We start from the raw sequence: 27,077 nt of genomic DNA on the forward strand, positions 1-27,077 counted from the left end.
TCAGTTCTGCTCCTCATCCTCCAGCTCCGAGGGCAGAAACTTGTACTGCTGCTGTCGGATCATGGCCAGTTTCTTCTGTGCCTCCTCCAGCTCCCGCTCCTTGCGCAGCATTTCCTCTTGGGCAGCGATGATCTGCTGGGAGAGCATGGTGAGCACCCCAGGATCACAACTGCCTCCATTGGCGATGGCCAGAGCCTCCACTGCAGCAATGCCAGGCTCTCAGGCTGCCCCCCCGCCATCACAGCCACAGCCTCCCTAGGCTGGGATGCCCCGGGCATGAGGGCTACTGTCCCTACGGTGGGACTGCAGTCCTCTGGAGATAATGGGGAGCAGCAGAGCTCCCGGGGCTCAGCCCCACACACTCTGTGAATGGTCTCGGCTGCAAGCCTGTGGCCAGGAGGCAACGCTGGAACCTGTGACAGCCCGTACCAGGCAGCTCTCACCCCTTACCAAATACTCTGCTCTTCATGTGTGTCCCGGACACTGGGATGGTGCAGGCACCACGCCAAGGAGAAGCCAGGGCATTACGCTCCTGGGAGCATGCACAGTCACCATCTGTGCCCACGGCTACTCGTGTCAGAACAAGGGTGAAGCCACCATGTTTAATTGGTGCTGGGTGGGATGGGTGCACCCACACCATTTTTTTGAGGCTCTCCAGTGACGTGCCCTGTGCCAGTGGGTGGTAGGACATGCTCCTGAGACAGGCGCACACAGGCTGTGGTGGCAGCCAGAGCCACCCCTGCTCCATGAGAACAGCCCCACTCCTCACTTGTGCAATTCCTCCAATTCCTTCACCACCACCATCTCGTCATGGCCCTGGAATGCAGCTACCTTCTGTGCTGCCTTCACCAGATTGTCTGATGCTCTCTTCACCACATTGCCGGCAGCCTGCAGCAGGGAAGAGGGGGAGCAGCAGCATAAGTCCCAGTCCCAGGGCACAACTGCCACCTGAGTGTATGAAGGAACCCCTGTCCCAGGCCAGGCTGGCAGGCAGGAGAGGCAGCCGGGCATGCTGGGAGCTGCAGGCAGGGATTCCTTTACATGGATCGCTGCAGCACTGCTACCACCCACTCATGACCATTTCAGGCACTGCTGCTCCCAGCTGGGCTCTGGCTCCCATCTGAGCTGTGGGGCAGGGACTGGGGGGCAGCCCCACTGACACTCCCCAGCCCTTCGCCCTGAGAGACCAGCACTAGAACCCCATGTTAACCCCTCAACACATGGGCATTAACCTCTTGTGTGCCATGGCCTCTGAGGATTGAGTGTTGCAAAACATGAACCCCAAACATTAACCTCTTGAGCGCCAGGGATCCAGTGTACACATTTCAGATGTTTCTGTGCCAGTTCATCAGCCCTGAATGCCCCTGGACTCAGCAGCCCAGAATCACATGTACACTTGGGCATGCAGTAGCAGTAAAGTCCAAGCTACCTGGAGCCTGCACCCCAACAAGCTCCCCACTGATACACACAGGCAGGGAGTGTGAGCCTTAGGGAGACACCTCTGCTGTGGAGGCCCCCATCCTGAAGTCCCATGTGTCTTCACCCCACTCCCACCCACCTCTCAAGCAGCTGGGAGGAGGCAGCTGGGGCTGGAGGGCAGCCTGGGACTCACCTGGAGCTGCTTCATGGCTGCTGAGTCATGGTCAGCCTTCACCTTGCAGGCCACCAGGAGCTGTGCTGTGGAGGCAGCCACCTGCTTGGCTGACAAGATGAGCTTCTCCTCACTGGCATGGCCCTGCACCACTGCATTGGCAGCTTCACACAGGTTGTTGGTGGCAGCAGCCACCATGCATGCCTGCAGTGAGAGAGGCTGTTGGGGGGATGCTGGAGCCTCCCCCAGAGAGGATATGCCCGGACCAGCCCCAAAGAGGTTGTGGGACATGGGATAGGGATGACCAGCTTCCATGCCATGTCTCAGCTGGTGGGAGAGAGAACAAGAAGCGAGGCTGCTTCTTCCATAGAGAAGTGCAAAGGCAGAGTATCCTCATCTTTGCAGCAGGAGACAAGAGGATGGTCCCCCTCCATCCCATGGGTATACCTTGATACTCACAGCTGAAATAAGTCCCTGGGACCACTGTCCATCATCCACTGCATTGGCAGGGATGGCACCCACCTGTGAGGCAGGAGAGGAGTGAAGCTCACTGCCCCACATACCCCTTGCCCCAGGGCTCGAGTGCTGCAAGCAGCCCCAGGAGAAGGGAGAGCCCACCACAACCCTAGATTTTCTTTCCCCCTTCCAGCCTTACCTTTCCTTGAGCCACTAATTCTTGCTGGGCCACTGAGGCTGTATTCACCAGGGCACTTGTGGCTGCAGCAATGGATTTGGCAGCTTCCAGGATCTGCTCCTCGAAGTTCAGGCTCTCATCTGCTTGCTGTGGGCAAAAGCAGGGCCTAAGTCCCAGGCAGGGGCACTGGGACAGATAGGGCAGAGCAGGAAGATGGCTGCAAGGGGCACATATAGAGCTGGATTAAAGGCCATGGGGTACAGGAGGGTGTGGGCTGCCCAAGGAAGGTCCAGCCAGGGATGTGGGAGGCAGCAGGAGTGCAGGAAGAGAGACTGGCTGTTGGATGGGGCTTCCTACGCATGACTCTTCACATCTGGCTGAGGCCCAGGCAGGAAAGCACCAGCCCACACCAAGCTGAGCACGGGGCTCAGCACCACTACACCTTGGGCTCAGCCTTTGGTTTCAGCTGCTCCAGCTTCTTGGCTGCAGCCTCAATGGCAGCTGTTGCCCCCAGCAGCTCATTCTCAGCAATGACGGTGGGGTCTTCTGGGTCAACCCACTTGATCCCTAGAAAAAACAGGAAGCGAGGCAGGTTAAACCTGTGTGCAACTTCATTTCTGACTTGTCCTACCTCCTCTGGCAGCTGCTGAGCCCTTCACCCTAATCTCAGTCTTTAGCCCTGCCCCCTTGAACAGGACCTTTCCTTACCTTTCATGGCCTCAGCTGCCTGAATGAACTTGATGACGGAGCTGGCCGCATGCTTGGAGTAGCCTGCCAACTGCTGCTTCAGCTCATGAGTTGGCTTCTGCAGGATCTGTGGGGAAGGAGCAGAGGTAAGCACCTGGAAAAGAGGGGGCCCCACTGGCCTGTTCAGGGAGCGCTCCCCAGGGAAGGAGAGTGGGATTCCCCAGCCCCACTGCACGTGTGCATGTATTGGGCATTGTCTGTGATGCTTTCTTGAGTGACCCTGGCAGATCTCCTCCTGCCCGAGGATGGGATGAGTGTCCACAGCTTCTGGGACATCTCGCAGACACAAGTCCCTCGACACAAGTCCCTCAGCACAAGCCTTCCTACACTCAGTGGCTACACCCTCCAGGATTTATCCCCCCCCTCAGTATTTCAAGCTCCAGAAGCATTCCCCTCTCACTGTCCCCATTTTGGAGGTTTGTCTACAAACACAAGCTGGGCAAGGGGGGGACCCTAGAGCCATGTCCCAGCCCAGGAGGACTGGCCCTACCAGCACAAGGTGTCAGGCAGAGCGACAGGGGTCCTTCACCGGGGCAGGGGGGCAGACATGCACATACCACGGCACATGCATGTGCACACACACAGGGTCCATATGCACAAGCAGAACTCACTGCTGGCCCGACTTGCACTGCACAGGCAGCAGCCACCACATCAACTAGAGTGGGTGTGAGTACACATGCGCACACATGGACCCCAGGGTCCTTATGGACACATGCAAGTGCCACCCCAGTGCTGGGCTGAGCACGCAGACACGCCATGAGCAAGGCTCATGCTGAGGTTAGACATCAAAAGGCACCCCAATGTTGCCTTACCAGCTGACAGGGAGAGTGGGAGAAGAGAGAGAAGACAGCAGCAAACGCCCCAGCTGGGAAACATGGGCACTGGGGATGGGGAGCACAGAAAGGTGGGTGCTCTCTGGTGGGGGGTAAACGGCAGCTGAGAGGTGGGAATGAAAGACCAGAGACCCCAGGTGGGGAGCTGTGCTGCCAGCATTAGCTCATACTTCAGCCTCAGCAGGGCCAGGGGAGCCAGGGTGCCTGGAGGAACCACCTACAACCCAGAGCAGCTACAGAGCCACTCTCCTTGCCCCCCTTTGCACCTTATTTCTCCCCACCCTGAATTGTTTCACTACAGTTTTCATCCACCAAATCTCTCTGTTTTCGAAGAGAGACCTATTGTTACCAAATACCAAGTCCCCGTGGTATTATGCAGGGAAATATGCAGGCTTTCACACTTTTCTGCCAGGAGCCATGTTTTCTATCCCGAGTCAAATAACCCCCTTTCCCAAACCCTAACCATGCTTGTTCACGTTCCGTGCGAGGCACTGGTTCCCATGGGAACCCAGCATACAGCAATGGTCTTGCTGCTGCCAAGGAGCGAGGCAGCATTGCATCTACCATCTCCCTTCCCATTCCCCTACATCCTTCCTGCTCATGGCTTTCCAGGAACCTGCTGCCCTCTTGATAAATGTGACCCTACATGCTTCATTCCTGCCTTTGCAGACCAGAGTGCTGCAGAGGCTGGGGGGGGTCATGACTTTATTCTGGATTCCCTTGCGTGGGGCCATCCCAGCAAAGTCACTAGAGCTGCACGTGGCTCAGAGTCCCCGAGCTGATGGCACACAGCAACAGACTGTTTGCCCTCATAAGCGCATCCAGACAAAATGCCACATTATTAAGTCTGCTGTCTGCTCTGACGACATGCTTAAAACTGCTGAATGATCTCTATCGGGAGCTGAAGGCAGCCTGGAAGCTATGAGCTTACTAAGATGCACCTCCAGTGAATGTTTCAGGGGATGTACCACACGTACGATATTCAAGAGACGCCACACGACAGCTGGATGGTTACACCCAAAATACAGAATAGCATATTCCTGCAAGTAGGCTGACCTTGGACACTGCCACAGTAAGTCATTAGCCCAATCATCTGTTAACAACAGGTCATCCAGAGAGTTTTTCCTTAGCACTACAGCCTTGGCTGCGATAACTTACGTGTGGCTAAAGCATCTTCCAGACAGACATTTGATCTGGATGCAGAGGATGGAAAACTCACTGCTCCTCTTGGAACTGTACCCCAGTGGTTACCTCCTTTGGATAAAATCATCCTTTGACCTCCCCTCTGCCCAGCTTCAATTTCTAGCCATTGATTCCTGCCCACCTCCTCTTTGTGCTGCCAGCACTGGTTTCCCTCTGCCTAAAGGGGCCTTTTCTGGTGAACCTGAATGGCACACTCTTACCAAGCCCTTCTAACCAGCTTAGTGAAACCCTGCTGCAGAGCTGACTTGCCCTCAATCTTTGTCCTGACCCTGGTTCAAGGGCTCTCACAGCTCCATGGATGTGGGTTTGTGCATCCCTCCAGCACCCTCAATTCCACCTTTGCGATCTCGCCAAGAATGCAAACTGCTAGGACCACCTCACTGGATCCTTTCTACCACTCTCTTGGTTAATGCGGTCTTAATTTGCTTCTTGTAAACTACACTCATCTTGTAGGACAGTTAATTAAAGCAGCCAGCTGAAGTCCTCAGCAGGACTAAGCTAGAGGAAGACTGGATCAAAAGGGTGCAGCTGGTGCTTGTAGTCATTACCTCTGCCATCGCAGGCACTGCCCCTCTCCCACTGGCTGAAGTTTCTTACTCCCACCACTCTCACTGGAAGCTGCTTCAGAATTTTGCTCCTGTATTGTCAAATTTCCAGCCTCCACCTGTTTACAGCCAGTTAATCTCCATTTGTTGTTAGCCAAATACCTTTCTTCAGAGCCTGTTCATCTCTCTGACATCTGCTTCCATGGCAGGGGCTTGGCCACATGCTGTGCCAGCACAAGCAGTGAAGGGGGCCATGCAAAAGCCTCAGTGGGAGGAGGTGCAGAGCTCAGAGAACCTTGGGGATTTGGGGAGCACCCTGGCATCCACAGGCAGCCTCTGCACATCCTGGGAGCCAGGGCGGGGACACTCACCACCAGCACATGCTCCAGCAGCTCCAGGTAGCCATCAGTGCACTCCTTGCCAAAGCACAGCGCCCGCTGCAGCATGTCCCCACTTGTCTCTGGGTGGTAGGTAGCCTCCTTGAAACCCAGAGACAGAAAACCCTGATTCACATCCAGGCACCTCCCCTGCAAGATGCACACTGCCCCCCACAAACCCATGCTAGACCTATGGCCCCCACTGACCCCTGCCATACCTTGCAGGCACGCAGCGTATCTGTGATGGCACAGCGGCTCAGGTTCGCCATGGCGATGACATCCTCCTGTCCACACGAGTTGCTAGCGGCCACCGCTTTGGCTGTGGCCTTCATGATGCCTTTTGTCATACGGATGAAGTCCTCTGGTGTGGAGACCTTAGTGGGAAGCATGGGGGAGGAGAAGACCTGCAAGGTGAGATGCAGTGGTGAGGCGTGGGGGCAGCTGGTGGGCAGGACGGCAGCCACACCGCTGCGGCTTTACTCACTGCCAGCTCTTGGCGTATGTGCTCTATCGTGGCCTCCAGTGCCCGCGTCCCCTTCGTGGCCTTGTCCTCAACAGCCTTCACCATCTTCAGCAAGGAAGTGATGTTTGTCACCATCACCTGTGGAAGGGAGAAGAGCACTAGGTGAAACCCCACACAAACTCTGAGCTGCTGCCAGCACCTGCCCCTCCCTCATGGTTTGGTCCAAAACTGCTCCGTCTCCATACTCCACTCACACCACCTCATCTTGTTCTCCCATCAATGCCTCCTCTGCCTGTTGTGCTCCACCTTTTATGTGCCCCTTCCTCCCCCCCTTGCCCTGACTGACCCCCAGTTGTCCTCCTGCCCCCAGGCAGGCAGAGAAGCCCCCCCTGCTCTTTCTCCAGCCCCCCTGCCCTATCCCCTCCTTTCCATCATGTCCAGCTCAGACCTTGTTAGAGTTCTTCAGCTGGTAGACAGCAGGGTCATCCCCAGCTTTGCCAGGAACCCTCCCGATTGAGGGTTCCTGCCATGGCAAACATGATGGTGGTGTCGAGGTCAGCAATGATGCCAGAGACAGTGCTGGCTGCTGTGATGCAGGCTTGTGTCCCACAGTTCCCAGCCTGCAGGGCTGCCAGCACGTGAGACACCTGCAGGGTACGAGCAGGGTGACTGGGGGAGCAGGGCAGGTTCAGGCAACCCCCACTGCACACCTCCTCCAACATCTCCCCAGGATGGAGCCACTTCACACCAAGGAGGGGAATCAGGAATCATGTGGTCTGGACACCCCTTCTTAGCTTCCATATTTTTACCTTGTACCTATCATGTTTGGGGGTCCAGGAGATATTGGACTCTGCTAGTTTCCAAATGAATAAGGTTTGCATGATGGGCATCAGAACATTGCAGCTCATTCCTTCTTTAACTGCTCAACTCAATTTCTTTACTTGGGCAAGCACTCATAGAAGAAAATATTTCCTGATGGAAAGCAATCTTGGAAAGGAAGGACCTACAGGAGGCTGAGTGTGCAGACATGTGCCAGGCACTATGAACAAGTGTTTGTTTTGCTTTTGTAACCTTGCTTAAAAGCATTGCTGCTCTACCCTTATCAAACTAGAGTTTTTTAGACACATTTTTGTCTATTATTCAGAAGCGTGCTCTTTAGATTGACTGATAGACAGGATGCTTTCCACCATGCCAGCAAAAGGAGAGATCGACCACCCAGCATGAGCTGCAGGCTGGCTAGAGATGTAGCAAATGCTACACCCGCCACTACAAGAGCTGATTTGGAGGGCCTTGGGCTGCCATCAGTGTGCAGATTAGTCTTCCCTGGCAGGACATCATCGGCATGTCAGCAGGCAGCACCTGGATGTTGCACTCACCCATCATAGCACCAGCTGCTGTTACAAGTGCCTGGAGAGGGAGATCCATCCTCCACCTCATCAGCTGAATCAGGCCAGGTCAAGCATAGCTGAGAGCACCAAAGTCCAACAGGACCAGGGGAGAACCCATCACGGTGGCTCCAAGGGCACATGGCTTGATCCAGCATCCCTCCAACCTTGCCATGCCATTGCACCTCTCCCTGGGCTGCTCACCTTCTCAGAAACCTTGCACACACTCTCTATCAGCTCCTTCTTGGTATAGGCATCGCTGGGGCTGCACTGCAGGGCTCCAGCCTTAGTAACCAGGGCAGCACAGCCATGACCCAGCTCCTGCACCTGGCACTTGATGTGGGAGCCGATCTGGAGGGGAACACGTGTGTGAGAGCACCAGCAGAGAACTAAGCCTCACATCCATGATACCCGCTGTGAAACACCAGCCACCCCCATCCAGCTCCTCTCCCAATCCTCCCAACTCAGGAGGAAAAAGAAAACATGGCTTTGCTCTGCATTTCCACACTGTGTTGCAAGGGAGGTCTGAATGCTGCCTGCCCCCAGCTCCGACAGGAAGTTCGAGTGCCCCCGTCCTCTGCTCTCATGCCCCAGCAGATCCTGCTCTGCCCCATGGTACACCCCACACTCACACCTCCTCGTTCTTGGCAGTGAGTGCAGCCGGCTTGGCCTCTTGCGCCAGCTGCCTGTAGTCATTGGTGAGCTGGTTGGCCAGTATGCCCAGCTTATCTGGGTTGGTGGTGGATTTGGTGACCTGCCGATGGAAGAAGAGCAGGAGGTGGAGGGACCCTATGCTGGGACGGGCAAGCAAGGAGGGTGGTTGCCCTGCCTGGGTGGCAGGCACCGCTTTCTGTGTCGACAGGCTTGCTTGCACTCACCATCTCTTACACAGTCACTGCGATGGCCTTGGCTGCCTTTACCATCGTGGTCTGGTAGTCCACAAAGGTCCCCTCTGGCTCACCCATCGGCCCCCTCATCCAGCTGCAAGAGACCATCAGGAGAGTCTGGCTCCAGCTCCAGCCCAGAGACCTTGTAGGGTTTGACTGACTCTCCTCTACCCCCAAGCCTGGGCCGGGTCCTCTCCGCACTCCTCTCATCTGGTTGATGGCCTGGGTGATGAAGTCCACCATGCCCCCCACGACACCCACAGAGCTGGCTGACTCGTTCAGGGTGGTGGTCAGGTCCTCTACCGCTTCCTTCATCATCTGCATGGCCTCCTCCAGAGCCTCCTGGGTGTGGGCAGCTTGCTGCAAGGATGAGCCAGAGTGAGGGAAAGCAGGCAGCAGCTCCCCTCCCACCAGGGATGCTGCACACTTACAGCAGCCCCGGCCAGGTTTCTGTATCTGGCATACATGTGTGCGGCACACAGACGAGCCTCTCATGCAGCACCCATGGGTGAAGGTGAGCACACTGTCAACACATGCCCCTACTGCTCACCTTCAGGTTCCCACCAGCTTCCTTGGCCATATACAGCATCTGCAGGGCAGACTCAGACAGCGTTTTGGTCTGGTCCAAGAGATTCATCTGCTGCTGGTGGTTGGGTGTTTTGGAGGCGGTGCTGATAGCTGCTATAAGGAGTGGCTCAAAGTTCTGAGCCATCTGGGACACCTAGGGAAGAGCAACGTCAGCAGCTTCCAGACCCAGCTGCCTCATGCCTTTCCTCCTGCCACAAGCTCCTCCATATGCACTGAGCACCTTGTCAGCAGCTCCCCATCCCTGCATTACTTTGCAACCCAGCTGCAAGGCCTCGGCCCGTGCCGCGCTGGCTACAGGCTTGATCAGGTTGCTGATCTCCTGAACAGCCGTGATCATCTGGTTGTGCAAAGCCTGTTGCAAAGAGAGGGTGTCGTGTGAGGCTGCAGTGGGGCCAGGGTCACCGTGCACTGCTGGGAGCCAGGGAGAAGGACACCCGCCCCAGCTGAGCTTGCAGCAGCGTGTCCCTAACCCACCTCCTGGGAGACATCTTCTCGGGGGGCCAGCTGCTGGCTGATGGCAGCGAGGGAGATCTGGTCCACCTCCCGCATGCATTTATTCAACACCTCAATGGCCTCATCACACTCCCACTGTCCTGGAGCTTTGTCCCTGTGTGACAGATGGATCAGCCCAGCACTGGCAGGTGCTATGCCATCCCTTTGCCCCTGGTCTCAGCTGGTGCTGGCAAGGGGCAGGACCCCTTCTCCTGTGCCAGGGGCAACCCAGTGTCAGAGCCCAGGCACACTGGCACGCATCCTCATCAACCTGTGCCAGGGCTGGAAGAGCAGCTCCCGTACAGGATGAGGGATGGCATCTTCCATCCCATCCCTTGCCTCCCCCCCTGGCAGCAGCCGAGGAGAAGATGAGCCAAAATGTCCCTGGGGATGCTCACTTGGAGTAAGCCTGAGTGGGGGTGCCCACCAGTGGGGACAGGGCCATGGCCAAGTGGGCAGGACTTGCCTCACCTCATGTTGGTGATAAGCTTCTTGATGGAGTCTGAGATGGTGCGAGAGTGGCTGGCCAGCACCGACCACTGTGGCGGGTCCTTGGGGTTGACAGCCAGAGTGCAGGCAGTCTGGATGAGGCCAGCAGAGCTCTCCAGCATGGTCTTGGCTGAAGAGACGATGGGCTCCATGGCTCTGCGCCCCTGCACGGGCAGACGATGGGCTGGTGACGCACACAAGGGACTGCATGTGGAAAGTTACCCCCTCCCTCTCCCATGACCCTCACCCCAGAGCAGCCCCTCGAAGCCCAAGGCTTGCTGCCACACCCCCCCCCCCCAAGCTCCAGCCCCACACTGGGGCCCCACCCCAAGCTCAGGGGGAGGCACAACTCCCCCCCACCCTTCAGCAGCCCCTGTCACAGCTGGGCCATCCTTTCCCTGCCCCTGCAGCATCCTACCTCCAGGCTGGTCTGGGCAGGAATGGATGCAAACTCCAGGTTGGAGGCAAAGGCCGTCAGGTTATCCATGGCCTCTATGAGAGGGGCGGTAGCAGCGTGGCACTGTTCCCGGTTCTCCTTGTTGAACGCACCATCCAAGGCCTGGCATGAAGAGACCAAGGTAGTTATCCAGCCCCCACCACGCCCCAAATCCCATCCCCACCATGGCATCCCAGCAGGGAGACCGCACCTTGATGGTCTTCACCAGGTTGGCCGTGCTGTTGGCCACCTCCTTGGCTGACTGGACAAACTGGCGCTTGACCACAGGGTGGGCAGTGCGGGAGGAGGCCAAGCAGCATGTGTTGCACAGGGCCAAGGTGTGCTTCACTACAATGGTAGCTGATGACAGCACCTGCAGGGAAGAGCAGGGTGAGGCAGGACCCACCACATCTCCCTTCCCGCCAGCCCCACATGGGGTACCAGTGACTGTGGAGGTCCCTCTTGGGACCCAAGAAGGATCATCAAGGTCCTGCATGCCCATACAGCCCCCCATCTGGACTGTTACTGTTGCCAGCTAGTTCCCAGTACAGCTGATGAGGCCTGATGAGACACTACCCATAATTTTGGCCAACTCTTGGGACACAGTTCTTCCCACTAGCCTCACACTCCCTTTCGTGCAAGAAAATGCCTGTAATGGTGCCCCACCTCATGCTCACCTGAGACTGGGTGCAGGCAGGGTTCACCAGGTTCTGGCAGTCCATCTGGACGGCTTGGTTAGCTCTGGCAAACTGAGCGGGGTCTACCAAGCCCTGCTGTCCAGCCTGGCTGTTGGGGTCTGAGACCCCCACAAGATAGGCAGCCTGGGAGCATGAGAAAGGTAGTTGAGAGCTCGCATGTAGTGGAGAGTCTCAGAGCAAGCATGGGCTGGGGAGGAGGCTAGTAGGACCGTTACCTGCAACAGGTTTCCAAGCTCCACACCAACCCTGGGTCTTCTCCAGTAGTTTCCAAGCTGAGCCGGTTCCCTTCATCCAATTCATCCACCACCAGCAAGGATATGGCAGCAATGCTCGCTGAACCCTGCTGCTGTGGTTTTGCACAGCCCCAGACCCCCATCTCACCGGCTGCATTGGCCACAGCCACCCTAACCACCACTGCTTGGCCACCCTGCCTGGCCTGTGGTCAGCTGCCTTCCAAACCTCTCACCGTACCCAGGATCCCCCAACAGGCATTTGCTCTCACCGGGGACTGGCTGGCCATTTCCACTCCTGCCTGCAGGAACTCATTGAAGTCCTGCCCAAATTTGCCAGAGAACACGGCCAGGTCTTGAGGGGTGCCACGTGATGCCTGCACTAACTCGTTGGCAGACTGGTTGAGCCCTGCGGCCGCCCGGTTCAGCTGACTCTGTGCCTCCTGGAAGCTCTTGGTGCTGGGAAAGAACTGGAGGCAGGGAGAGGGGTTAGGAGAGGCAGCAAAGAGGATGGAGATGGAGGATGAAGATCTGGCACCTGCTTGGGGACACGCTAGAGAGGAACCCAGTGCAGATGGACTGGTTTGCATCCCTACAAGGCTTCCTCCCCTTCCCCAGCTCAGTTCACTGAATCCACGAGCAGCCTCTTGCTGGCCTCTCCCACCATGCAGATGGCAGCATCCACGTCCCGCTGTCCTGGCAGACAAGTGATGCAGCGGCTCAAGGCCTGTGACACCGCCTTGGCCACCTGCGGAGAAACAAAGAGCAGTCACCATCCCCCAGCCAGCCCCATGCACTTCCCATGGGCTGGCGGGGTGCACCAGGGCTCCCCCCACCTGGGCCAGGCACTGCTGGCTCTCTGGGTCACTGGGCTTGGCCACCGCTTTCCATGCCTCCTCAGTGAGGTTGTTGGCTTTATCCATGATGTCGCCGGCACACTCCAGCATGGCACTCTATGCTTGTGGGTTGGGGGTGCTGGCTGCCACACCATGGACAGCCTGGCTGAGCAAGTGCAGGGCCTGGGCCACCTCTTGGGCAGCAATCCCTGGGGGGTGGGGGGGGAGAGGTCAGTCACTGCCAGCACAGCCCCCTCCCCTCTCCCAGCCCTTGTGCGGAGGCCAGTACCTGTGTAGTTCTTGTTGCCCTGGGCCACCTCTCCCAGGAGGTGAGCAATGGCAGAGCTGACTGCTCTTGTGCTGTTCCCCAGGTCCTGGGCACACTTCTCCATCTGTGAGTGGGATGAGTGGGGACATGCTGGTGGGCTGCACCTCCAGCCTCCACCCCAGTGGCTCCACTGCCCCAGCACCCATCCCACATCACCCTTCCCCATGCTCTCACCATCTCTCCTGGCAGAGGCTTGAGCTTGCTGTCGCGGGCAGCTGCCTTAGCTTCCTGCAAGTCCCTCTCCAGGCTCTGCACGAGACCCGGTGTGGAGTCTATTTCCAGGGGTCCGTACACCTCCTGAGCCTGTGATGGGGCAGAAGGGAAGGTGAGTGGGGCAACCGCCGAGCCCACCCTGCCACAGCAGAGACCGTGACCTGCCACCAGGCTGTCCCTATTGCCACACTGTCCCCATCCTGCTCTGCGTAGCTGGGGTTCTGCCACATGACAGGACCCAGCCTCTCACCTTCTGGGTGGCCGTGCAGAGCTCGGCCAGAGCCACAGCCAAGTTCTTGGCACACTGGCTGAGCTGCATCACGGAGGCTTGGTCCATGATCGTGGGGACAGTGGCCTTGGCTGCAGCTACCATCTTCCCACCGGGCTGCCGGGCCAAAAGACAAAGCCGTGAGAAGGGGACAAACACACATCTCTCTGCTGCCCATGTGCAGTAGGTTTCCCAGTATCTTAGGAGGGCCAAGCACGATATGAAAGCTGTAACACCCGTGCCGGAGCCAGTGCAGGAGGCTCTGGGCAGCATGGCTACCTGCAGGAAGTTCTGGTTGGCAGCAATGAGAGCCAGCTGGGTGCTGGGGCTGTCCAGCTGGGATCGGCTTCCTCGCACACCCTGCACCAGCATTGGGATCTGCTCTGCCACCACCCGCCAGAGAGGAGGGTCACTAGAGAGGCTCAGCTGGGAGGAGACAGCACTCCCATGAATCTAGTCTGGGACCAGTGACCGGAAGACCGGCTCCCAGGGGAGCCACACAAGGACCCCAAGGTCTGCCTGCCCACTGAGGTCGAGCATGGAGCCCTGGCACAGCTGATGGGGGAAGGAACAGGGACAGGTGGTGCAGGAGATGCCAGGATCTGGCCTGGGCCCTTACCTTGCAGCTCTGTACCAGCTGCTGCTGCGCAGCAGGATTCTTGTTGGAGGACGCAGCATGCTGCGTGGCAGCGATGGTCTGGGTGGCAGAGGCGGCAGCTTGCTTGACTATGTACTGGCAGGGGAAGGCACGGGTTAGTACCGGTGGTGGGGCAACCTACCCCAGAGCCTCCCTGCCATGCACCGGGGCCCAGCTCGCCCTAAGCTTCTCCTCTTGTGTCTCCACCTGCAACAATGGAGCATCCCCAGCACCCTTGATGCCCAGCATCCCAAAGCAACACAGTGCACACAAGGGAAGGGAGCAGTGTGGAGGTCTCTACGGGATGCAGCATGGACATTGTACACGAAAAGGACTTTATCCTTCCAGAAAGCTCAGGGACATGGGGGTCTCCTAGCCAGGTCTCGTTCACTGACCATGCCTGCTCGCCCTCCACAGCCCTTTGCCCAGCATCCCACCTCCAGCTTGTGTGCAAGCTTCTTGATGGCGTACTGGGCTGCATCATTGGTTGCCATGTGGAGCCCCTCCATCGCCTCACGTAGCCGCTGCTGCTGCTCCTCACTGTCCGGGGTGGGCTGCGGCTCCCTGGAGAAAGCAGGAAACCCATCACACCTTGCAGGGGCCACTGGGTCCCTTATCCTCCTGACAGCAGCAGCTGTGCTCCAGCCTGATGCTGGGGAACACCCCCCAGGCAGTCCAGCTGCTTACTGTGTGGGGGAAATATGCCCAAAGTCTCTCCCAGAGAGCTCAACAGCAGGAGAGCTAACAGCTCCTCTGCTACCACCTACAGCTTCAGAAGGAGCCTCACTCCATTGCACAGGTCCTTGTCTCAGTGCAGGACCTTACTCCGGGAACTGCTCCCCAACCCAGAGGCTGCTTGTGCCCTCCACAGCACTGAGCCAATGGCATCGGACGGGGGCCAGAGCCAGCGCCCATCCTCCTGCACGCCACAAACCTTCGCAGACTCCACCATCTTGGTGGTGGCGTCAGCCAGAATCTTGGCCGCGCTCAGCAGCTTGCGCAAGTTCTCCAGGTTGGTCTCTCCCTCTGCATCAGCTTTGATGGCGTTGACAAGGTCAGAGGTGGCCTGTGCCAGAATACGAGCCTGACACACCATTTCCCCTGGGAAAGAAAGGAAGGGTGGCCCGTTAGCAAGTCCCACGGGCTTCCCGATACCTCCCCACCCATCGTGCTCTATCTTGGGTGTCATCAGCCGCTCTCACCTGCACCACCCATGGAGTTGAATATGTTCTCGGTGACGTTGAGGATTGTGTCAGTGGCCTGGTCATAGCGCCCGATGGGCTGCCCACCTGTGGCGTGCTGCTTGATATGCTGCAGCAGGTCATTCAGGCCCTGGGTGACAGCTGTGGCTGCCTGCTTCAGGAGCTGGTCATCACTGGTGGCCGCCTTGGAGGCCTCCACACAGCCCTCCGCTGACTTGGCCACCAGCTTGCCAGCCTCGATCAGCTGCTCCTGGCAGACCGGGGAGCTGATTGTGGGAGCCACTACCTAGAGGAGAGGAGGAAACGCTGGGCAGCATGTGTGATGTGCTCCTTGTAGGAGCTGTGCAGGGACAACTGTCCCCAACTTCTTCTCCTCCAAAGAGGATTCGGGGGTGGCAAATGCCTGATGCAGCCCATGCTTCTGGTGCCAGACCCCTAACATCCCACCTGAGGACATGTGGTCCTGGCACACCTACAACCCCACTGGCTAGAGCTGACACCACCCAGGTGATGCTTGCAGCCATGCCAAAGCAAGGGTTAATGCTGCTTACCTTGGTGAAGGCCACCAGCTGGAAGGTGGAGAGGGCACACTGGGTGGCAGCAATGATCACCTGCGTTTGCAGCTCCAAGTCCTCCATTTTCTGTGACAGATTCTTAGCTTTGAGCACCAGTGCTTCAGTGGCACTGGCCACCACCTTTGCCAGCTGCATGAGCATGTCCTGGGGGGGGGGAACTGAGAGGGTCAGTGTGGGAGCAGCAGTGAGAGCACCAGCAGCGGGGAGGGGGGGCTTTCATCCACTCCAACCCAGCACCAGCAGCACCGAACATCTGGAAGTGGCTGGCAACACCCTGAACCTATCCCTACCACGTGCGACAGCCGGCAGTGAGGTTGTAACCTGGCTTCGAGCCGCAGCCTGCACCACAGCACCTCTTTGCACCAGGATGCTACCACGACCACCGCCCAGAGCAGCTCGGGCAACACTCAGCATCACCCCAACACCTGTTCACCGCCCACTCCCCAGGCAACAATCCGCACCAAGTCCCTGACTGTACCACAGTGACAACCTGCCAGCACTGCCCAGCTTCACACCCCACACTGGGCTCTGGCCAAACAGCAGGCACAAGCCAGCCATGGGCACATCCACGTGTGAGCAGCATCCAGTGCCATCCCATGGTACTGCCTGCCCATGGGCTCACCCCACCAGCAAGAGGTGAGCAGGAGCTGCTGCCCACACTGGTCATCTGTACTGCAGGCATACCAGCTATTTTCTAGCTCTTTAGCAACAGGCTACATCTCTGCTGTCATTCCCAGGGCTAAAGGAGAGGTATGACACAGCAACCAGCTTCCTCTCCCCCAGGGGTGGCAGGGAAGGCATGGGGCCACCCTGCCAGCATGCAATAGGCAGTGACCAGCACATGGCAAACTGCTTTCCCTCTGGGCACCAGACCCAGACCTGCAGTGAGTTGCCCTGCACCCTGCAACAGCTAAGCCTCTGGCCTCCAAGTCAAAAATGTCACAGCATCCCCTCACCTTCTGCAAGCCAAGACTACTCCCATTGCAAACCATCACCCTTCCAGACAGGAGGAGAGGCTGGAGAGCACATGCACCCAGCTCTAGAATTCGCAGACTGCATCATCCGACTGTGGCAAGGAAGCAGTCACCCCACCAGAGGAGCCCAGGGAGGGAAGTAGATACACTCAGGTCTAGCAGCTGCAGGGCAGAGCACCCCACGTGTGCAAATTGTCTTCCATGTCCTAAATCTGCCCCTTGGGGCTGCCCTGTCCTGACACTGCTGCCTGGCCATGCATGACCCCCTACCCGGGCGCTAGCTTTTCTGCTCCCCTTGGCTCTCTGTCCAGGCTTTTCCACTCATGTTGAGGCCATGTAGCTGCGGTGAATGGAAACTCCTCCTTTCTGGAGTCTGTTTTGGTCTATACTACAGCTGGATCCCTCCTCCCCAGCATGGTGTGCTACCTTCCTTGTGCTGGAAGCAGCAGTCGTGGGAAAACAGGCCAGCTGGAAGCCAGCTCAGCCAAAAAAACCCCAAAAACAACCAAAAACAAAAACCACCAAAAAAACCCATCCCACGAGGCTCCAGCCACCCCAGTTCACAGTTCCCTGATGGGGGCAGGCAGGCAGCTCCCGACCAACGGGCAGGGGGTGGCAGGCAGGAGCCGAGGTGGCTACAAGGGAGGGTTCCTGGGGCAGCGCTCACCTGAGTGGCGACCCAAGTGCGTGGACTTCTGAGAACTGACCACCAGAAAAGCAGATTTTTGACAAGAGTCCTTCTCCAAAGAGTTCAGTCCCCAGAGGAGCACTCCTCACATCAGAGAGGGCAGGGACCATCAAGCCATGCCTACAGCCCCCTTTTACTATCTTTGGGTCAGAGGCAGGCAGGATCCAAGCATGCTGGCTTTCTGGGATCTACATGGGAATCCACAAGATAAGAGGTGTTATATCACAGCGGCTCTAGGGCCGGAGATGGGCAATGGCCTGTCCCTTCTCTCAGCAAAGTCACCGCCATGCACCTGGTCAAGCTTTGGCCTGAAGCCCTCCTGCTGGTCCTGTGCAAAGGCTGATGGTTTAGGGAGCAGGCGTCCCTGGGTGCACTCACCTGGAACTGAGGGTTGGTATCACTCTCCCCAATCTGTTGCAGCAGCTCCCTGCTGGTCTGGCCCATGAGGCCAGCAGTCTGCAGGAGGTTCTGGTGAGGCTGCGAGGAACAAAGAAAAAGCAACACCAGGCTCATGAACAAGCCCTAAAAACTCTCCTAATGGTTTCCCTTGGCTTCTACCTGCCTCTCGGCCCCAAGGCCCCTCCTGCCCCCCACCTCAGCACTGGCAGGCTGCGCCATTTTCAGCAGGTCCGAGACAGCACTCGCCAGGTTCTTGGCTGCCTGCAGAAGCTGTTGATGACAGTGCTCTAGGCAAGCGCCTCTGCAAAAAGGGGGTGCACCCAGCAAAAAGGAGGGTATCCCCTCTACATCTCCCTATGGGAAATGTCCCAGCTTGCTGCAAAGCGTCTGCCCAGGGTGGGTATGAGTGAGTCCCGCAGTTAGGCAGCTCTTAGGGGGTAGATGAAGAGGAACCTTTTTAAATTTTTCTCCGGCTGCAGAGAAGGATGCGGGGGGGGAACCAACACCAGGCGCAGGACTCTGCTGCAAACCATGGCACTGGTGGGGCTGGCTGGGCACAGCAGCTTGGGGTGGCATAACCTGAAGGAGAGGCTGGGGCTGCCAGCCAGGGGAAAACACCAGGATGGAGCTCAAGTTTGCAGGAGGATGCCAGCTCAGACAGGCCAGCAAGTGCACAAAACCAGTGGCACAGAGCCCCTGCTCTTCATGGCAAGCAAACACCTGACAACAGACCCAGACAGGTCTACGCAAGCCTGACGGGCACCACTCAGAGTCTGTGCCCTATAGTGGGCATGGGGAGAGCTTACCAGGGGAGGCATGTGCCCTTGGTGCATCTGGCCACTGGTGATTTGCAGTTGAGCCTGCAGCATCGTGCCCACCTGGAAGCTTTCTGGACCTCCAGCCCCTGTCCGCATGATGGCTGGCAGAGCCACTGAGCCCAGTTCCACTTTGCCTACATGGTTAAACTGCTGTTGCAAGACAGTCAACCTGAAACAGGGAGAAATACCAGGTCAAGGGATGCCCGTGGCCCCGGCACCCAGGCTCTCTGGGAATGTTGCTGCCGAAGGACTGGCAGTTCTTCCTCCAGACATGCTGTGCTGCAAGCTTGGCTAGAGCCCGCTCTCCATTCAACTCCTGATTGGCAGCTAACTTGCTTCTAGAGGACTGAGTTCTTTGGAGACATGGAGTCTTCCAGCATGGTGGATGACTCATCCCCCTCCAGTCCAAAGTGGTCTTTGCTCTTTTTCTGCAGAGGGAAAGAGAAAATAGATCAGCTAGCACACACCTCCCAGCCTCCTCCTCCTCCCACAGCCCAGGCACCATACCAGGGGTCCCCCCAGCAGCGCCATGTGCCAACAGCTGTCTGAAGACAGCTAGAAGGGGCACCCTGCACCCTTCTCTCGAGAGGAGACTGTTATCGGTGCCCAGCTGCCCTTCCCAGCACATCCTCACCTTTTTCAGGATGATGTCGATGTAGCCAGCAATCAGCTGGGCAATCTGCTCCCCCTCCATTGTCTGCACCGAGTAGTAACCATCTTGGTAATCTCCAAAATCCTGCAATGGCATGGCACAGGGTAGCACTGGAACAGGGCGCCGGCAGCTATCCTGAGCCCCTCTGATATGTGCTAAGCGCCCAGTGTCAACCTCCAAAACAGAAGCCGGGGCTGGGAGAGGCACCGGAGGAGGGCAAGGTTGTCACATCGCAGGGCAATACCCAAGAAAGGGGTTGGCATGAGAGCAGCCCCCCACAGGGGCACCACCAGGGAGGCAGAGTGGAGGACCAGGGCTGGCCCCTACCAGGGTGAAGCTCTTGGGCGAAGCTGCCCAGTGTTTGATGTTGGTCAGGCTCCACTCCTGAATCATTTCCTTGGTCTTCTCATCCACGCGCATCACGCACTCCTTGGTGATCCCCAGCAGCCATGGCACCAGCTTGTTCTTCCCCTTCATCTTCTCCTGCAGGCCGTGACAGAAGGGTTACGGGCTGCTCCTGGGATGAATCCATCCGAGCAGAGGCCTTTAAGGCCTCCCTTGGCTACCAAACACCCCCAAAGCCACACTTTCAGGTGGTGACAACCATGACATGGGGCTTGAAAATGAGAAAAAGCGTGAACCAAGAAGTGGGAAGGCAGCGCACAGGGAAGGCCAAGAAGGACAGGCAGATAGTGGGGACACAAGGAAAACTGGAGCAACATGGGTTGATGGGTAGCAGCTCAACAACAGAGAGATGCTGGAGAAGGGAAACTTTGGCCAGGGGAGCCACTGCTCTACCTTGACCAGGAAGGAGACCCCATAGGTCTTGAGGGAATGGGCAAGTTTCACGTAGCAAACTTTGGCCTCGATCTCGCTCATGTTCCCACAGTTCTTGTGGGCCTGCGACAGCAAAGAATGAACATCACACTAGCTCCACAGTCCCCTGGCTGTGCCACTATCACCCTGTCATTGCCTTTCCAGGCTCTCCCCACCCCACCGGCATCCCCTGCCCCTGCTACAGCATCCCTCTGACCCTCTGAGACCTCAGGAGCTGCCTTGTCTGCCCACCTACAGCTTCATGCTCTTATTTCTCACCTGCCAAGCCACTACATGCTGCCTCCAGGAACAAGATCAGCCTCAACCTTTGGCAAGGAAGAACAAGCAGCCAAACAACACCCCACCCCCACCCCCTGCACGTACCATGAAGATCTTGTGCTCCCCTTTCTGCTTGATGTACTCCTTGGGCAGGAAATCCTTGAAGTCTGCCAAGAGACAGCCATGCCAGCTGTTAGTGGCAGAGCCTGAAGTCAGCGTCTGTCTTCACCTACAAAGAGGCCCAACCCAGAGCCTTAGACAAACCCCTGCCAGGGCACAGGCTGGGAGTTTTTGGGAGCAGGAAGGATGTGGGAGAGGTTGCTGCAGTAACAAAAGCTGCCCCAGGAGCCACCCTGCTGAGAGCAGGGTGGAGGTACTAAGGATGCAGCCCCTCATGCGGCATCAGAGGAGGCTGTACAGCAGGCTGAGGTCCCCCCGTCAGAAGGGGAGCTGGCTGCATGTCCCAGGGAGGTGTCAGAGGGAGCAGGACTGGGGGCTGACACCCCTTGCAGCTGGCATGGACCTCCATACTTGGGCACTGTGTTGCAGGGAGGAGAGAGGTCACTCCAGAGACGTCCACATCCCTGTGCTGGCACAGTGCTAGGGGCTGCTGAGCTGCTCGAGCCACCCAGGCAGAAGGACTGCCTGTCCTTCTTGGCCTTCCCTGTGCGCTGCCTTCCCACTTCTTGGTTCACGCTTTTTCTCATTTTCAAGCCCCATGTCATGGCTGTCACCACCTGAAAGTGTGGCTTTGGGGGTGTTTGGTAGCCAAGGGAGGCCTTAAAGGCCTCTGCTCGGACGGATTCATCCCAGGAGCAGCCCGTAACCCTTCTGTCACGGCCTGCAGGAGAAGATGAAGGGGAAGAACAAGCTGGTGCCATGGCTGCTGGGGATCACCAAGGAGTGCGTGATGCGCGTGGATGAGAAGACCAAGGAAATGATTCAGGAGTGGAGCCTGACCAACATCAAACACTGGGCAGCTTCGCCCAAGAGCTTCACCCTGGTAGGGGCCAGCCCTGGTCCTCCACTCTGCCTCCCTGGTGGTGCCCCTGTGGGGGGCTGCTCCCCAGACAAGCCCACGGGCTCCCCGGGACACTCACTCCAGAAAGTCCAGCTTGTGCTTCTGCTCGTTGTGCAGCCCGAACTGGATCTGGCACTGGTAGCTGGCAAACTTGCAGGCTTTGTCAAAGGAGACAGGGTGGGAACCATTAAAGATGTCATCACGAGCCTGTGTGGGAAGAAGAGACACCGCTGTGGGCTGGGCAGCCACGCAGCCCTGCCACCACTCCCCTCCACACCAGGCAGGACCTATTTTTCCAGACAGAAAAGAAGAGGCCATGAAAAAGAGGAGGATCTAGGGGCAGGCTGTCCCCTACAGGGACCATCACCACGCCTGGGAGAGGAACAGCAGCAGGACTTCAGGATGGTTCTTACCCAGGCAGGGGAGACACAGGATCCCCTGGGGAGCTCTAGAGTACATAGAGGGCAGGGTTGGAATTGTCAGCATTGGCTCTTACCCAGAAAATCTCTCCCAGGAGATAACTGGGCATCCTGAAGTGCCCCTTGTGGTGGCTCCCAGCCAAAACTCTCAGCCACCAGCCCTGACAGGGGGCTGGCACAGGGCAGCAGAGAGAGGTGCTCCAGGGGGCTGTACCTGCACATAGAGCAGATTGAGCTGCACAGGATCTCGTGAGTCCACATTCTGGTCGGAGTAGAAGAACTTGTGCCGCAGCAGCAGCATTTCGTTGCTGTCAATGCCTTGCTCACGCAGGGTCCAGCCATGGTCCAGCCAATTCACTGCAGGCAATGCCAGGGTGTGAGCAGGGACAGACACCCAGGCAGGGTTGGTCCCGGCCCCGGGGCTGCTCATGTGGAGCAAGAAATGGATGTCCATTTGGCGTATCCCGGCTTTCACCCCTCTGCCCTGAGCCTCCACACAGGAGAGGCTCTAAGGAGCGTGGCCACATGTCCCCTTGTCACAGTCCTCTCCACTCCTCTGCGTTGGGTCTTCCCCTTGCAGGAGGGCCCTGCTCCCCTCCCTGCCCACCAGCTCTCCTTCCCGCTGCCTTTGGCACAGGCTAACCCTGTCCCCAGCACATGCAGGCACATACACTCGTCATCTGTGTGCAACTTCTGCTTGAGCTTCTCCATCTTCTCATCTCGCAGCAGGGTCTTGTCCTTCTTGAGGGTGCCGATAACCTCCTCCTTCTTCTCTTCCATAATCTCCCGAACAAGTGAGTACTCATCATAGTTGGTGATGCCTGTAGGAGCAGAGGATTGAGCTCTGCACGACATCACTGCCAAATACAGAGCCTGGAGCGACACAGGGGTGCAGAGTAGTGTCCTGTCCCCAGCATCACACACCCCTCAGACATCCCCACTGCCAGGCTACCTGCCACAGAGCTGCTGCCGGTACCCTGGTACCCCTCCACCAGATGCTGCCATCTCTCCCCACTTCCCTTCACTCCCCCTTGCTGCTGCCCCCTCCTCTCACCGATCTGGGCACAGATTGTCATGAGCATGTCCATGACTGTTTTGGAGTCATCCACCATCACTGTTTTCACTGTCCCATCCAGCATGCAGATCTTCAGGGGCAGCTGCTTCTTCTTGTACTCCATGGTGTCCTGTGAGCACAGCTCCCAGCAGCGGCACCGGTGCAGGGTGCCCACATCCTGCCACCATGCTGACAGCTCCCATCTCCCCGGTGCAAGGGGGGGGGGGCATGGGATACATCCAGGCACAATGCAAGGCAGTAGGGCAGGGAACCAGAGCACTTCCCCACCATGGGCACATCTGACCACAGAGCTGAGGTGGGTACCAGCTGGAAGGATGTGGGATGGATGCTTACCCCATTGCGAAGCATGTAGTATTCCAGAGCCTTCCCAGTCTCCAGCCAGATCCCTTTCTTTGTGTCTTCATCCAAGAGGAACAGCCCAAAATCATTGGCTGAAAAACAGGTAAAGTCTCTGACAGAGTAATCCTGAGCAGATGCCAGCCTGCGCCCAGGGATGTGCCTGCAGCAGAGCACGCGAAGCACAGCAGTACTGTGCACGCTGGAGCCCAGCAAAAAGCTGGCAAGCGAGCTTCAAGGTACATGTTTTACCATATAGTTACCTACGGAAAAAATCATCTGAAGCATGCTTATGCAGTGCCCAACTTGGAACTGACCACAACTGAAGGAAGAGCTTGGAGTCACGGTTGACAGCTCTCTCAAATCTTTAGTGCAACGTGTAGCAGTGGCCAAAGCAAGGTAGTAAAATGCTGGGCATCACCAGGAGGGGTGCTGGGAACTGGTCTATAAAACCTAGGCGCATCCACACTTTGAGTGCTCTGTGGTGGTGTGGTCTGCACTTCCCCAGAAGGACACAGTGGAACTTAAAAAGATACAGAGAGGGGCAACTTAAACGATGGAGCCTTGGAACGAGGGACTAAAGGAGCTGGGACACCTCCGTTTGGGGAGGAGGCTGAAGGAGGATGGGATTGAAGCTTACAAGGTCTCAAGTGGTGAGAAAGTATAGAAGTGCTGTTCACCAAATCCTGCTCCCTTGGGGTTGGGGTACTCAGTGAGAGTGCTGCTGCTGATGCCCAGGCAGTGTCACCCTGGCTTGGACCCACGGGGATGGCCCTATCTTCCTGCTGCAAGAGGCCAAGACCACACCTGGCTTTGCTCTGGAAAAGGTCCTTCTCCACCTTTCCAACAACCCCATGCCAAAGGCTGTCTTGGCTGGCTGCTAAGTTTATAATGAGTCATCTCCCTGGCAGCTCTCTGCAGGGGAGGGACAAATTCCTGAGGCACCCTGCTCCTGCCTGGCTAACACTGCTGTTAGGATCCTACTAAACAGGGAGCAGAAAAATCACTGAGGTTTGCCTTTCTATTTTTAAATTAAAAAAAAAAAAAGCAAGCTATTTTCAAAGTAAATTCTAAAAGGATAATTCTAAAGCGCTGAAAAGTGAGCAGCTTGCCCCAGATCCATAGCTTGGGCAGGGAGAGGTGCTTCCTGAGACAGAGCAAGAGCAGGGCTGGAAACCTACACTGAAGGTCCCCCAGTCCAAAGGTCACAAAAAACCAGGGCAGCTCAAAAAGGGACCCCCAAGCCATTGGGTAAGGAGAGCAAAGAGAAACAAAAGCTGCAAGGAACTGATAGGAAAAGAAAAGCTGTGAGCAACTGAAAAGGAACTTGGGAATAAGCAGTTCCTTTTAAGGCTTTCCCCTTGCCTTTTTTTTTTTTTTTTGTATAAGCAGGCTGGCTCACACCCAGAAGCAGGAAATGCAATGCTCTTTCCAACACCATTACAGTCCCACTTCCACATAAACATTCAGTCCCTCTCCAAAACCAAAAGCCATGATCCCACAGGCCAGCTGGGCACTGCACAAGAAGGCATTTCCTTTCATCCATGAGGAATTCACAGCTCTCAGATGTCACTGCGCTCCCCCTCCTCTTCCCACAACTCCTGACCTCCTGTTTGCTGCCTGCCCCATGCACGGCTCTCCTCCACGGCAGAGCCACTTTCAGAGATGGCAGGGACCCAGAAGAGCCCCCAAGACAATGTCCCAGCACTCCAGCCCCACCCCATCCATGCTGGGGACAGGCCACATCTGTGTGGGTGTGAATCGCATCATGAGTTCATGTGCCATAAGCTTACTTTTGAGCCTTGTGGCAGCAGGGAGATATTAGAACAGAAAAAGCTTAGCAAGGTAACGGAGCACCAGCACAGAGTCTGGCAGAGAGCTGCCAGGGGAAACAGACCTGACAGAGGACTATATATTCCCCAAGAAAGGAAAAATTAACTTACATGGTTTATTAATGCTCACTATGACCCCTGTGACTGTTTAAACCTACCTAGTCCTGGCTAGTGGTGATGAATGCAAGTAGGAGAGAGGAGCAGAGACAGAAAGGGCAGGAGGCTCAAAGAGCTCAATGAGTATTTCACTTCCAAATGTGTTTTCCTATCTTTCAAGCCCCCAAATTTTTTCTGGGTTGTCAAGGAGGGAGCCTGAGGAGCTCAGCCCCTCACCTCAACTGGGCAGAAGGACTTGGACCTTGCTCCCCCCACTGCTGGGAAAACCCAGACAGGCACTGGGACAAGAGAGGAAAGGGAAGCCAGTGAAATGCCAGGAGCCAAGCTGGGGTGGCCCCGACACGGCAGCACAGCAGGCAGCCCCACCGGAAACTTATGCTGTCCCATCTGGGCCTCAGGCACCCGTTCGTGGATCATCCAGCAGGCATTGTACACCATGGTGGAGGGCTCAAACTGCACTGTCTTCACCACATTGCCAATGCTGATCTTCAGTGAGAGGGCAACCATGGTGGCAGTTTGGCTGTCCCCACTCCTGTGTCACCTGCTGGAGGAGACAGCCAGGTTAGCTCTGACTGCCGTCCCCGCAAGGTCCCCTACCCCACGCATCAGTCCTTCCTCTTCCTCCAGCAGCACCTCTGCTCCCCAAAAGCTGGGACCTGGTTTCTAGTGGCAAGCAAGGGCTGCACCCCACACTGGTGAGCCCACGAGGGGGTCCTGCTTTCCAGCCCCATGCTGACCCCGGGGTCTCTGGCCAGCGTTGGGGCCCTTGTCTCCCCATCCCAAGGTCCTAAAGCCTATTTTGCTCGCCTGCAGGAGTGACGGCGGCTGGTACTCAGCAGAGATGCTGTCAGCAAGGAGGAAGCAAGCACACAGGAGCATGTGAGATAAGCTGGGAGAGTGTGATGGAAGGGGTTATAATTAAACCTGCCGTGACACAGAAGCCACAAGAGGAAAACCTGGAGCTGGTGGGGCCCTGCCCCGGCTATCAGGGCCCCCCATGTCACCAGCAGATGGTGCTGAGCCAGCAGCCTGAGCACAGAGGAACCCAGAGGGATGGAAAAGCCTGGAGTTGCTTGGGGAGGCAAGATAAGGGCACAAGGCACCGAACCCACCCATTAAAAATAACTACCTGTGGAAAGTACCACTCACGCCAAGTACCACATTGGCGCTTGGAGACTGAGGTCTATGGCAGCAGCTGCTGCACAAACCCAGGGCAGGGGAGCCCATGCACAGGGCGATGCGCAGGAGGATGAGGGACCCAGCTGCTGCAGCTCTTGCTGCAGGGGCACATGAGAGCCGCACCACAATATCTGAAACGGGCCCCAAGCTGGGTCCAGCTTGAAGGATCAGCTTCAAGCTTGAAGGATTGCATAGCTCAGCTTCAGAGCAAGCATCCCTCAACAGGGCTCCGAAACACCAGGTTTAACACCTAATTAGAACTACAATATTCTTACAGCAGATCAAAAAGAAATAACAAAAGGAGGTTGTAAATAAGCCCCGTCCACTTGCCTGCTGTGGCTTGTAGGGTGAGTGCTTTTCTTTGGGTTTACCTGCCATGCAGAAGCTTTCAGTGTTTTCCCAGGTTGCTGCATGCCTTGGGGTCCCTGCGCCAGGTCCTTCTCCCTGCCCTTCTCAGCATCCCCAGTCCCCAGCCAGCCCCAACCCAATGCTTTCCAGTAGTGACACCCCTTTTACTCTCCCTGAGAGCCTGCTCATGTGGAAGGAGTTCCCTGCTCTGCCTTGACCCAGGCTGCCTTGTCCTTAAACACCAGCTAGTAGGAAGACACAAGAGCACCAGTGGGATGCACCATATCTACTTGTCCTCTTTTAGATTGATTTTCTCCTACCAGGCCTCCTATTATGGCTGTTGGGGAAAGGTTACCAGCCACGTGCATCCTCAGCCTGGCCCAGGAAGGTTCTTGGGCAAGGCTTGCTAGCAGCCTCCCTTGCCTGCCTTGTGCCACAGCAGTGGATAGCAAGCCTGTGCATCCCTG

At 57.0% G+C, this 27,077-nt stretch overlaps 1 protein-coding gene across 1 annotated transcript; it reads right to left on the reverse strand.

Annotated features, from left to right (window-relative positions):
- LOC309415152 (talin-1-like) lies at window positions 1–25,590 on the reverse strand (the record flags this gene model as incomplete). Its single annotated transcript, XM_082012592.1, is given in 53 exon segments — window positions 1–132; window positions 770–786; window positions 789–888; window positions 1,613–1,795; window positions 2,051–2,113; window positions 2,247–2,372; window positions 2,668–2,792; window positions 2,934–3,039; window positions 5,925–6,032; window positions 6,149–6,334; window positions 6,415–6,531; window positions 6,842–6,898; window positions 6,900–7,040; window positions 7,983–8,129; window positions 8,413–8,532; window positions 8,657–8,662; window positions 8,666–9,025; window positions 9,216–9,386; window positions 9,504–9,605; window positions 9,728–9,860; window positions 10,217–10,398; window positions 10,653–10,793; window positions 10,882–11,043; window positions 11,348–11,491; window positions 11,871–12,068; window positions 12,227–12,346; window positions 12,435–12,551; window positions 12,555–12,643; window positions 12,724–12,826; window positions 12,937–13,065; window positions 13,226–13,360; window positions 13,523–13,636; window positions 13,863–13,976; window positions 14,318–14,428; window positions 14,430–14,444; window positions 14,815–14,981; window positions 15,083–15,368; window positions 15,634–15,801; window positions 17,457–17,507; window positions 17,698–17,796; window positions 17,914–17,988; window positions 18,525–18,705; window positions 18,888–18,964; window positions 19,171–19,272; window positions 19,516–19,671; window positions 19,987–20,088; window positions 20,389–20,473; window positions 21,384–21,511; window positions 21,938–22,080; window positions 22,395–22,544; window positions 22,778–22,907; window positions 23,132–23,229; window positions 25,461–25,590. Coding segments are annotated over 53 exon segments (6,702 nt in total).
- Window positions 25,591–27,077: the final 1,487 nt, after the last annotated feature.

This window comes from Phaethon aethereus (assembly GCF_964289735.1).
Source record: "Phaethon aethereus genome assembly, chromosome: W".
NCBI lineage: Eukaryota > Metazoa > Chordata > Aves > Phaethontiformes > Phaethontidae > Phaethon > Phaethon aethereus.